This window comes from Fukomys damarensis, unplaced genomic scaffold, assembly GCF_012274545.1.
Source record: "Fukomys damarensis isolate Sample0158 unplaced genomic scaffold, DMR_v1.0_HiC HiC_scaffold_16, whole genome shotgun sequence".
In the NCBI taxonomy this organism is placed as follows: Eukaryota; Metazoa; Chordata; class Mammalia; order Rodentia; family Bathyergidae; genus Fukomys; species Fukomys damarensis.
The window spans coordinates 9,921,587-9,933,763 of NW_022900928.1; the positions used below are offsets into that span (position 1 = coordinate 9,921,587).

At 52.7% G+C, this 12,177-nt stretch overlaps 1 protein-coding gene and 1 long non-coding RNA gene across 3 annotated transcripts in view; one reads left to right on the top strand and one right to left on the bottom strand.

Moving 5' to 3' along the window:
• The window catches only part of Slc6a5 (solute carrier family 6 member 5), a 49,092-nt gene that overhangs the window by 23,722 nt on the left and 13,193 nt on the right, over positions 1-12,177 (bottom strand). The window contains exons 5-8 of the mRNA XM_033764070.1: positions 12,028-12,160; positions 6,131-6,265; positions 4,201-4,304; positions 2,213-2,337 (exon numbers count right to left, since the gene is read on the bottom strand). Of these exons, the coding sequence (XP_033619961.1) occupies positions 2,213-2,337; positions 4,201-4,304; positions 6,131-6,265; positions 12,028-12,160 (497 nt within the window). The remainder of the gene's footprint in view (positions 1-2,212; positions 2,338-4,200; positions 4,305-6,130; positions 6,266-12,027; positions 12,161-12,177) is intronic.
• On the top strand, positions 5,253-10,362 carry LOC104859705. 2 transcript variants are annotated; one of them, XR_004517407.1, is made up of 4 exons: positions 5,253-5,481; positions 8,175-8,257; positions 9,006-9,100; positions 10,245-10,362. It is a non-coding gene; the product is annotated as an uncharacterized LOC104859705 (long non-coding RNA). The 2 variants fall into 2 exon arrangements; XR_779463.2 differs by having other exon boundaries at positions 5,253-5,440.

Here is a 12,177-nt window from a genome sequence, read left to right on the forward strand (position 1 = left end):
TTTAGAAAATAAAGTTTGATACCCCGCAACAAAAAAAAAAAAAAGAGCTAAGGATATAGTTCAATACAAAGGTCCTGGGTTCAATCCCTAGTACCAAAAGGAAGATGTAAAAAGGGAATGCTAAAGGAATCAGAATTGCATTAAGTCATTAATGAGAGTCTGTTTTTGGCTAAACAGCAAATTTTGAATCAAGCTTACCAATGTTGGATAAGCAAAAACATCCTGGATGTCTGTATGCTAATAATGTCGCTCAGCTAACAATGATGCAGGGTTCTGACCCCAAACACCTAGTACCAAAAGGAAGATGTAAAAAGGGAATGCTAAAGGAATCAGAATTGCATTAAGTCATTAATGAGAGTCTGTTTTTGGCTAAACAGCAAATTTTGAATCAAGCTTACCAATGTTGGATAAGCAAAAACATCCTGGATGTCTGTATGCTAATAATGTCGCTCAGCTAACAATGATGCAGGGTTCTGACCCCAAACATCTGACCCATATCTGGAGATTAAATTTGAGGGAATAATAAGTTTGTGGAGCCCATGTAGGAACATCTGTGAGCTCAGAAGCACAGGAATAGCAACCCCCAAGGGGTACCGGAGAAGATACCCGGGCCTCTGCCCCTCTCCTGTCCCTGGACCAGTGACCACGTATTAACAGAATGGGTTAGAACCTGTCAGAAGTGCTGTTGTCACTGTCAAATCAGAGGAACTCAAAAATACTTGAAAGGGGAAATTTCAGAGAGAAACACAGGCAATCTGCTTTCTACCTAGCAGTTAAAATTCTATGTGAGGTTTTGTTTTCTTTTGTTTTTCAGCAACATCTCCCTCCCAAATCCATTTTCTAAGTCATGAAAGAGCTCAGCACGTTAGCTTAACATGGCTGGCATCTCAAGAATCACTATTTCTGGCAGCTCGGTCCCTGGTTTCCAACAAGCTCAGACATGTCCTGAGAAATAGCAGACAGGCTGAGGTCTGCTAGAAACTGGGGCAGAACCTATCTGCTTCAGCGCCTCTGCTGGGCGGAAGTGAGGTTACAGGACAGCTGGGGGTGGCTCAAGCACACACACACACACACACACACACACACACACACACACACCTCCTGAGGACAAAGCCTTTCACCTTTTCCACCTGCCCCCCGGGGAGTTAGAGAATCCTCAACCAGGAGAAAGCATTTGTTTGCTCAGCTCCCAAGGCCCCCCTAGTTTCTCCACGGCTGCAGAACCAAACACTCCTGGGTTTCACGCTCTCCCAGAGAGCGGTGCACCCTGGGAACATGCTGGCTCATTTAACTCTTGAAGGCCCTCTCAGCAGGAGACCAAGGAGTCATTCACTATCCCAAGGTAGCCAAGAGAGATCAGTCAGTCCACTGAAAAAGGTGACAAGCTCCTGGAGAGATGGTGCCTGACCAGCAGGCCAACCTGTCACCCTGCACCTCCGCTGGCCCAGTCCCCCCACAAACAGGCATCCCCATGAGCCTGAGCAGACAGCAGATCGTAATGACAAGCCTCAGCCACAAGGAAGCCCCTCAGAGCCTTCACAATCCCCGAATGCTTTCTAGAATAAGGATGGGGGTGGAAATAAAGAGTTAAATAAAAATCTCAAATGCTTTATCTGCAAACGCTCTCCTGTGGATTCCATGAGATAAAAAATGAAGGCTGTTTATAAACTTGGAAGCACCACGCAAAGGTGAGCCATTCTGTAAGGATCAGTGAGTGGAGCGCAAAGGAGAACCCTACAAACCCCTCACCCCATCCAACCTGACCGTGCACAGAGAGATATTGCTGACTAAGCAGGAGGCCTTGAGAACACCTCTGACCTCACAGTCAGCAAAGTGCTGTGTAAGGCAAAGCTCCCCAGAATTAGCGTTACAGCTGCCAAGGGTGTCCTCCTGCGGCCACCCAGCTCCAGGACACGGGGTTTGCCTGATGGATCCTCTGCCCGGACCTAAACAGCACAGACAGACCTGACCTACACAGGCTGTGACAGAATTAAGAGAAGCAAGAAAAGACACGGGGGAGGAGCAAGAAGAGGGTTTTAAAGCAGCCTTGCTGGCTGGAGACAGGCGAGCTTGAACTCTGCTCCGGCGACTGTCCTGGTCCCTCTGGAAAGGGGTCCTGGGCTCCCTCACCCTCCACCTGTCCTAGAAGGCCAACTTCCTGACACAGGGTAATTAGGAGCTCAGGAGTGAGTCTGGAAACAGCCGCCCTTACCTTGGTCTGCCACATTCTCAATGTTGACTTTGCGCTCATTGGCCATGAAGCCGATGACAGAGAAGATGACGAAGCCAGCAAAGATGCTTGTGGCACTGTTGGTGCAGGTCACAATTAGAGTGTCCCTGAGAGAAGAGGAGACCAGAGTTGGCCATTGGGCGGGCTTCGTGAGAGGGACAAGAGGAAGGACAAACAACTTGTACTGTGTGTATGTGAGAGTCTGCGTGTGTGCACGGACACGTGTGCATGCCCAGGTGTGTGCACGCCATCTCTTCACAGGTGTTCACCCAAGGACACAAGCAGTTCTTACCACAGATGCCCTTAGCCTGACTTCAAAAGCACCAAAAGCCTCAAAAACACCAAGTGCCTGACCCGATGCCCATGTGCTTAGAGCTGGGGCTCGAGGCATCCACTTTTGTGGAAACATCCAGGTAGCATTAAGAAGGGGGGCCCTTCGGGAGGTCACAAAACCAGGAGGCCTTGCTCTCATGGGGAGGGGGAGGCTGCAGGGAGCGTGTGGCCCCTGCATCAGCCAGGACAGAGAACCCGAGCCCCATGAGGGGCCGAGAGTGAGTCCTGGCGGGTCCCTCAGTGTCCAGTCTCCTCTCCGATCCCATTTACCTGCTCCCTCCACGCACCCCTACCTCTGTCCTCCCTCTCATTTCCACCTCAGATGTTTCTTCCCCTCCTGGACCTGCACACCTCCCCAGTGCAACTCTCACCTCGTCAGGCCACTGCTTACCTCTGAGTTTCAGAGATGCTTGAGACAAGCTTGACCCTCAGTTAAGGTTCGTGCAATACCAAGTGAATGAGTGGGTTCCTGCAGCAGTGGTTATGGACTAACTATTTTCCCAAGCATGGCCTGGGCTCCCAACCTGGTTGCTAGGAATGCTGTATGCATGACCTAGAAAATAGGAGCTGTGGCTGCACTAAAAATAGGAGCAGGAGAGCACTGCTCCACAGCTAGAAGGCCAGAGGTACGGAAGCCCAAGGACGTGCTCTGTCCTGACATGGCCAACGTTCATCCTCCTCATCATCATTGCTGGCCCTCATGACCACTCTTGGCTCCCAACGATACAAATATGAAGCACTTGGGATGTTGCAAGCTCAGTCCAGATGCTTGGTGGCTCGGTGGCTCTGTCACTGGGCACTGAGGCATTGCTCCTGTTCCGTACCCTTTTCTTAAAATCAAGTACACTTGTGCTTGATAAGCCGTTTGTGTCTTGTGAGTGTGATTCTCTGCGCCCCAAACCACACCCATGATCTTGCAGCTCTGCACCTCGCTCCTAAACCATTTGAGGACAGGGACGCGTTGTTTCGAATGTTTCTTCCTCATTCTTGGTTCACAAAGTACCCCAGACATTATTTTAAGAATAACAATGGCAGTTGCCCATTCATTGAGCACCCACAGAGTGAGTGCAAAAGATTGCTCTGAGAGCTTTGGATATATCACTATTTACCCCTCAGCAAAACATTACAATCTGTGTTTTATAGGTGAAACAATGGGTGCTTAGATAAGAAAGCGTCTTGTCCATGCTTTTTAGGTTTAGGTGAAGTCACATTCGAGTCACCTGTCAGGATCACAGGGGCTCTTTCCTCTGCTCTGCGTGACGCTGCCTTTCCTGCAGGGTCTCTAGAAAAATAGGCATCAAGTGACCGATGACCGTACATTATAAGAGGGGCTGTGACTTTATATGTGGACAGGGTTGGGGCTCACAGATGACTACCACAGGACAGGACTGGCTGCACAGCCACCATGAGTCGGGGCCAGGAGGGCAGCTGGGGCCCAGCAGACAGCAGCCTTGGCTGTTTGCTTCTCCCAGATCACAGGTGAATCTCCCAGATCACAGGCAAATTTGTAGCTCTACCTCAGGCGAATCGGAAGGATGCGGCCTCCAGACCCTACTATTCATCCTCTCTTCTGCCCCTTACCCTACTGTTGCTCACCAGCGCCCCCTGGATGTGGGAAGCACCCCCCCCACACATACCTGTAGCAGTTGTTGTGGAATTTGTTGTAAGAAGAAAGAGTGATCAGACCTCCCCAGGCAGCAGACAGAGAGAAGAAAATCTGAGTGGCAGCATCTTTCCATACCTAGGAGGCAAAGCAGAGGGTAATTAAGGTCCCTGGGGGAGATGACAGGCCTCGGGGGAAGGGGTGTCACACACCCAGGGCCACCTGTCTTCCCGGGAAAGAGCAGTCAGGGATAAGATGGCTTTGGATATCAACAGCAGTGAGAAATACACCTCACTTGTGCCTGAGGCCAAAATGCATTAAATTGCCTGGGAGGTTTTACCTCTGTGTCATCAAAGGTGAGGAAATCAACAAATCTTGCGCATACTTCAAGCTTATATTTCTACCGTAAAAAACAGATGGGAAGGGAGAGCCCCTTTTTGGTGTATTCATCCTCAAACAACAGTTTACAACAATAAGATATAAGCATGGATACAAAATATTTATTAATAATTCCTGTGGATTACAACTGCTATTAAAAACCTGAAACCGGGAAGGGAACTGGCTCAGTGGCACTGTGCCTGCCTTACAAACGCAGGGTCCTGAGTTCAATCCCCAGTACTGCAGGAAAAAAAAACAACTAAATAAATAAAAGTGAAATAAAAACCTGAAATTCTGTAGCCTGTGATCACAGTGAAGCAGTCTTGGTGACACAAGAATGGGCTTCCTAGAACCACATCCTCCCTGAGCTTGGCTGTGACATATCTTGGTTGTCACATAATTCCTCTTCATTGCCCTCATAAAACCCCAGCTCATTCAAGGGTTTGAGCTGTAGACTTAGGCTTTACCCGATGGGCCTCCTGTTGTCCTTATAAATTCAATCCTGTTTTTAAACTGCACTTAAAGTATGCGAAGACCAAGTTGGAGCACTTCCTGTGTCCATCCCTAAATCCACCCCCAGAGTGCCCTGAGAGACAGAGCCAGGGTTTGACTTAGGGGCAGCCATCTGGCCAACTTCCCCTTCTAAGGGGGGTACAGACCTGGTTGCTAGGTAACTGTACAACTTAGTTTCTGGCCCAGAGGGTGAAAATGAATGAAACTCCTAGAGTTTCTCTTCTTTAAAAGAGAGGGCAGGGCCTGTTTTAGCCCCATCTTTGCCTCTGTGCCGTACTTGGAATGCAGATGTGATGCCTGGAGCCCTAGCAGCTGTCTGGAAGCCGTTCACTGGGACAGTGGAGCAGAAAGAGAGGAGCCTGGGTCCCTGATGACACCGCGGAGTGAGTCTGATCTACCCTGCTGCCATGGTGAAAGAGGGAGGGTGAGCTAGTCCTTCGTCTTGTTTCAGCTGGTATTACCTAGAGATTCTCCGTTCCATACAGCCAAACTCAAGACCAGCTGTGCCCTTAACACACTCTGAAAAAGCAGGCTTTTCTTTAAGGGGGTAAAACGATCTCTCATTAAACACCCCCCCCACACACACACACTTTGAGTTCTCTGGATTGTGAATTTCAGAGAAAAAGAGAGGTCAAGTGTGTGTTGGTCCCGCGTGGGTGTGGAAAAGTATTCAGATGTGTCTGGAGCCTTTCACAGATCAGAATTGCTTTCGGTTTACCTATGCGCTGTTATTTCCCAAACCGGCACAACTCTTCTTCCACACACTATAATTAGCAGCAGGTAAGTGGTGAGAGAGGGCCCGGAGCCACTAAAGGGGTCTCCTCCTTCCTCTCCCTGAGCCTGCACTGCGCCTCCAGCTGTAGGGCAGCTCTTCTGGGAATCTGAGAATGCTCGGCTACTCACTCCTCACCAGCTGCGTCCTGAGTGCATACCACACCCAGACCACCAGGACCCTACAGGAGCAGACAGGGGGGTTCCCGGGGGAGCCAGGCAGCCGAGCACCACTCCAAGGAGCAACCCTGAGGGCCGCCCACCCCGCCCCCAGCCAGCTATACCCGGAGCAGTGAGCCCACCGTGGCATCCGTGAGCTTCTCCCACTTGGGTGTGATGAAGTACCAGATGCCAGCCCCAGCTCCCGGCAGGGTGACTCCCCGGATGAGCAGGATCACCAGCACCACGTAAGGGAACGTGGCCGTGAAGTACACCACCTGGAAAACAGTGGGGCCGAGAGGCAGGGTGAACGCATGCGCGGAACGTGTCCTGCGCCACTGCTCCGCCGCGGGGGGCAGGGGACGACACGGAGCTGCCACCCCCACCCCCACCCCACCCCTGCACATGCGACCTCCAGAGCGAGGGGCTCAAGGAAGACACAGGACTAGCTCCTTCCCCATCCTCCGGTGAGGCCCCTGTCATTGGAGATGAATTCTATGTGTTTAAGCCTTCCCTCTCTTCTTACACCACCACCCCGAGTGGGGTAACCAGTGAGGTGGGAGAGCGTGACCTTAGACACACTTGGGTTCAAGTGAAACTGAACCTCTGGCCCCGAGGAATCGCGTGACCTTGGACAAGCTATTTAGACTCACTGAATCTCAGTTTCTGCATCTGTAAACGGGGCACAAAAGCACCTTTCTCACAAACCACCCTGAGGGTTAAATGACCAATGCATGACTAGCTCCTGGCACGGTGCCTGGGCTGCAACAGGGATCATGAAGCGCCGGGACTTGGGGGCTGGTGGACTGTGGACGGGTGGAGATACTCTCCTCCTTTACCTGTCAGCCAAGCCACAGGGTGAAGGAGAGGCCTGAGATGGGGATTTGTTAGTTGGGGAGAAGAGCAAACTATGAGAGCTCAGGCTCTCCAGTCACACAGGTCTGAGTTCAAATCCTGCCACCACCAGGGACAAGCTGGGTCATCAAGAGAAGTGACTTGACCTCTCAGTGTCTGCATCTGCAAGGTGGCAGGGACAGCTGTGTCCCCCTCGTGGGCTGCTGGGAGGGACTCCATTCCCAAAATGTGCTATGGGACATGGGCAGGATGGGGTTAAGCCTTCTCTGATGTGTGGGGTGCTCATGACAGCTCCCCTATTCCATGTGATCTCCCATCCGGGGCCCACTGGGCACGAGGCCCTGTGACAGGGACAGAGACCCCGCTGCACACCTGCTGTCCACATTGGGAGGCCTGGCAGCCAGCAGCAGGCACCAGGATTTCAGGGATGGGAACTGATACGGGGATTTGCAAGGGATAAGTTTAGGGCAAGGGTCAGAGTTGAGCCTAAATTCCAACTCCTGGGGTCATCTCATTTATTCAAATGAATATACATAATATAGAAGCACGTACTGATAATTTAGAGCACTTAAGATGTGCCACCTAGTTAGGTATCCAGGGCGTGCGGTTCCGGAAATAGGGTGAGGCGTGCACTGGAGAAAGGAGGAGGGGAAGGAGGCGGGTGTCTTGGGAAAGACGGCTGCAAAACGCCCGTACTGAGGTGGGTGCCCAGGTGAGGCCCTGAGAACCCGGCTGAAACTTGAGGAAACAGACGTGAGCCGACAGGACGTGGGGAAGATGCCAGATGGCAGGAAAAGCTAGAGTTCCGGTCCTAAGGAGAATGGATGTCCGGCGAGGTGGCCGGTGGGCACAGCGGGAGAGGAGTCTGCGGGTGGGAGGGGAGCGACAGATCCCAGAGCAGGGTGGGCCCTGGTGAGGATGGGGGGCCGGGACAGGGGTTGGGGCAGAGGGGTAACGTGGCCTCACATGGTGACAGCGTCCTCCAGTGCTACTTCGCTGGGACCCTGCTGGGTGCCGGGCACAGGCTGGGCAGCAAACCAGGCAGGCAATGGCAATGGCTTGACCAAGATGCTGTGGGGGGCTGGTGACAGGCAGATAGTGGGTGTATTTTCAAGAAGAGCAAAAGAACGTCCTGTCACAGCTAACGTAGAGAGAGGGAGGAGTCGAGTTTTACTCCTAAGTGTTTGGCCTCAGCAACAGAAAGGGTGACCCTCCCACTTGCTGAAATGCACAGCAACTTTGGCTTCTGAAGCCAATTACTCAAGGCCAAGCTCTTATTTTCTGGCCGTAGACCCCAGAGATGGGCCGGACTCTTCCTCTTCCTCTGCACAGGTACCACCAGGATCAGGACACCTCTCTCCTGCCCCACAAGACAGCAGTCTGACCTCCCCGCTGGTCCCCAAGAAGTGGCAAAGGTAGGGTCTGGGGAAGGAGATGGCAGCCAGCTCCCTTCCCTGTCTACAAACCTGCTTCTAGCCTCCGCTTAGAGTCACAAGGAGAAGCAAAGCCCCTGCCCAGAGAGATGTCACGGATCGCAAGGACCCCTGACGTCTCGGGAGGAAGTGGCCACACCTCCTCTGAGAGGAGATGTCACAAGAAAAGCTGTGGTCTTGGTGGTCTGGGCCGGCGTGACTTCCCCCACTCTGGGATGGCAGTTGGTATGGGGGACAACTCAGGGCTGCCTGACCTGCGGCCCATGGAAAGGAAAGGCCATGGGTGGAAACAAAGATGAGGTGGTAACTAGGCAGCCAGAGCCTGCAGGGGGAACCTCCAAGATGGCCGGCTCTGAGAGACGACTGTCCCCACCTGTCCACGGTGGGCCAGGTTAGAACGCGCCCCTCCTGGAGCCCCCTCTGTGGACCGGGTATGCTGTTCAGCCCCATTTTGCGGAGGAGGAGGCCACGTTAAGCGTCTCCTGGGGAATTAAAGGTCTGGTTGGGTCTCCCACCTGAGGAAGGCTGCAGACCCAGCGCTTTCTCACGCTACAGCCTTCTCGGCGTTGTTCCTCGGGCCACATCATTGGAGGAAGCGGGGACTGAGCTGAGGCAACCGAGGCCCCAGCTGAGGTGGGAGGAGGCCCCCATGCTCACCTGAGCGTGCGTGCCTCCTGCCCGCATGCCCCCTAATGCCTGCTTGCCCGTCTGCTCCTGGCCCTGGGTGCAGACGGCAGGTTCCCTTTACAGAAAATGACCATGGCGACCTGAGAGGCTGGGGCAGCTTGACTTCTCAACCCAGAGGATGCCTCACCTGGGAGTGAGGTGTGTGTGGAGGCTGAATACACAGGTGGCTTCCTGTGTCTGGGCCTGAGACGGCTTCCGGGTGGATGTCAGAGGGCTTCAGTGGGAACAGTAATGAATCCTGCTTGGCGGGGGTGGCAGGGACTACCTGATACCAGCCGCTGGCTAATCACACTGGCTTCTTGGCTCTGTTGCCACAACTTCCAGGCAGCGCTGCGCTGACCTTCAGGTGGCCTGCAGGGGCCCCTGCCCCTGGAGCTCAAGCTGCTCAGAGGCCTCGGTCTGAGAAGGAGCAATCAGCCATGTGTGGCTCCTGGGTCCTGACCCAGAAGAGCTGAGCTGGCCTCGCTGTCGTGGGGGGTGGGGGGGCGCCTCTGTGTGGCACAGAAATGCCAGTGAGGGTGGAATTTCAGCCACAGAGCCCATCGCGATGAGCACCTTCGGCCTGTGTTCCCCCCGACTCCCAAGCGGTCTTCCATGATTAGTGTCTGTGAGACCCAGGGCACAAAAATGAATCGTGGTTCATGGTTTCTACTGGTATTCCTCGCTTTTTCACGCATCAGTCTTCGGTTGGAAACCTTTTTCAGGGAAGCAGGAAGGGAAGTTGGCAGGGATAAAAGAAAAATAATGTACCTGCTTACAACTCCATACTCTAGAAAGCCTCCAGAACATAGCGCCAAGAATTAAACTCCAAGTCCGTTGAAAAAATTGGCTATAAAGCCATTCCAAAAAGCAGGACAAATGGAGCTTACTAGATTCTTAGAGGGTATGTACTCTAGCACTTGGGATTTGAAAATGAGAAAAATCAGTGGGACCACAAAAGCTCCCTTTCTCCTCTCACTTTCCCCCCCAAAACCACCGCTTCCAAGATGCCAAAGTGCAGGACACCCACTCCCTACCCCAGAGACTCATAAGAAAGCTGAGTGAAACCAGCAAATGGATGCTGGGAAGTTTGCAGGCTCCATTTCACTCTGCCGGGCGCTCCTACCTACGGGGGATGCGCTATAACCCCAGTGTACAGACTGGGAAACAGTTCACAGCTAGGAAACAACACAATTAGCCATTCACAGTCAGCAAACAACATGCAACAGAAAGTGAGAGTGCAAAGGCTCTGACTCCGCTGCTCCCCCTTTCTGCCAGCCTCACCCTCTGCCCTGTCTTCCAGGTCATGGCTGAGGCCACCTTCTCACCATCTCCAGCTGTAAAGAGCCCTCCTGCGGGTAGGAGTTCGCTGAGCAAATACTTAAGCTGGGCCTTTGGAAGCCGATCAAACTCCCATCCAATCACAGTCCTAGGCAAGGACGCAAGGGCAAAGACCACCCTGGCTTGCTGTAAGGGACGCTTTACTATTCCCCTATCTTCCTACAGCCTTAGAAAAACAATTGATCTGGTCTCATGGTACTCATTCCAAGCCAGCAGAGGGGATTTCACAGAAGAGGAAACTGAGTCCAGAGAGGAAAAGTGGTCCCCTAGCTCACTCGGAGGGTATCCAACAGAATGTTAGAACCAGAAGGACTTGTACAGCAGCCAGTCCGATTGCTATCACTCTAGAAACAAGGACACTGACGTCTCCTGAAATAGCTAAACTAGGAAATGTTCTTTTCATGTATTGACAAAAACATATAAAAGCTAGTCACAAATCAAGAGCTCAGCCAAGTTCCATGGCCTGATGTGAGATGTCCCTAAACAGCAAACAGCCTGAGGGTTCCCGGGCCAGGAGTCAAGGTCTGACGTGCAGCCTGGTTCTCTCTGGCTGCCTGGAACCCCCCCACACACACACACACTGTGGGTTATCAGGTATGTCACCGCCCCAGGCAATCCTGCCAGACTCGCCAGAGTCACCTTTCGAGGCCCTGTGCCAACAGATGACATGGAAAGAACCAGAGAGTCCTATGACCAAGTGGAACACAAGAGCGTGTCCAAGTGCCCTCAGGAAAGAGACTGGTCTGTGTGGCCAAGGGTGTCACGTTTACGGGCCTGGTGGGGCATGTGTGTGAGGGGAAGGAGGACAGACCAGCCTGCCCAGGAGGCCTGATCCCCACAGAGTCCACTGATCATAATCACAGGAAGCCCTGGCCAGGACGACTGGACCAAACTCAACCCACAACCTATGGTCTCCCAGGCCACCATTACATCTTCAGCCACTGGGCTTTAATGACATCTGCACTTTCATCCTGAAACACACAATGCCTCTTGAGGTTGCTAGACTATGGGTTGTTTAGCAATACAAGGGGGATCGGTTAACCCTTCAGTGGGGGGTTGTAAGACAGCAGGAACATGGAGCAATGTCAGCAAGACCCTACAATGCTGGCAAGGCCATAGCTGTGCTGTCCTACTCCTTGCTTTGGCTTGGAACTGAACTGGCGTTCCATGTCTCCAAAGGGCCCAGCCAAAATCCCACACAAGCCATTCCTACTTTAGTGCCGGAGGATGTGGTGGGGAAGAACAGGGTCTGGGGAGCTGGAAGAAGGGTTGAAAGTCTTAAGAACAAGGCGGTCAGGAGTGAGAACACCATTTTGATCTTCTGCCAGCTTCTTAGCAGAAGCAAGAACTGACCTGGTAGCTGGACCGAGAGGCACAAAGCCAGAAGCACAGAGTCTAGAGTTTAAGGAAAGCAAAAGAGTTGTATCAGGGCCACTCCATCTGCAGAATGTGGGGTGGCCTCGGATAGGAAAGGACAGAAACTAATCACAGTCCCTCGGCACACCTCCAGGGCTCTGCACACATCTGCCTCTCTGAATCCTTAATGCAACCCTGTGGGAAAGGTGTTTTTATCCCCGTTTTACAGACGGGAACAGAGTCCCTGCCCGTAGCCCACAGCTACTGTGGGGCAGGAAGAGAGTCAGTGCCCACGTGTACTGGCTCTCTTCCCACTTGTCTGTTCCGTAATGCACCCACTCCTGGGTGGCCCAGGCGTCTTCCTTACTCAGGTAAATCCCAGCTCTTACTTTTCCGGAAGTCTTGATTCCTTTAGCCAGGGAGGCGTACACGATCGCCCAAGCCAGGAAGAGGCAGAAGGCTAGCGGCCACCTGATCTCACCAGGATATTCGATTCCAGCAGAAATCTTCAGCACAAAGTACCTAAGAATCAGAAAGAG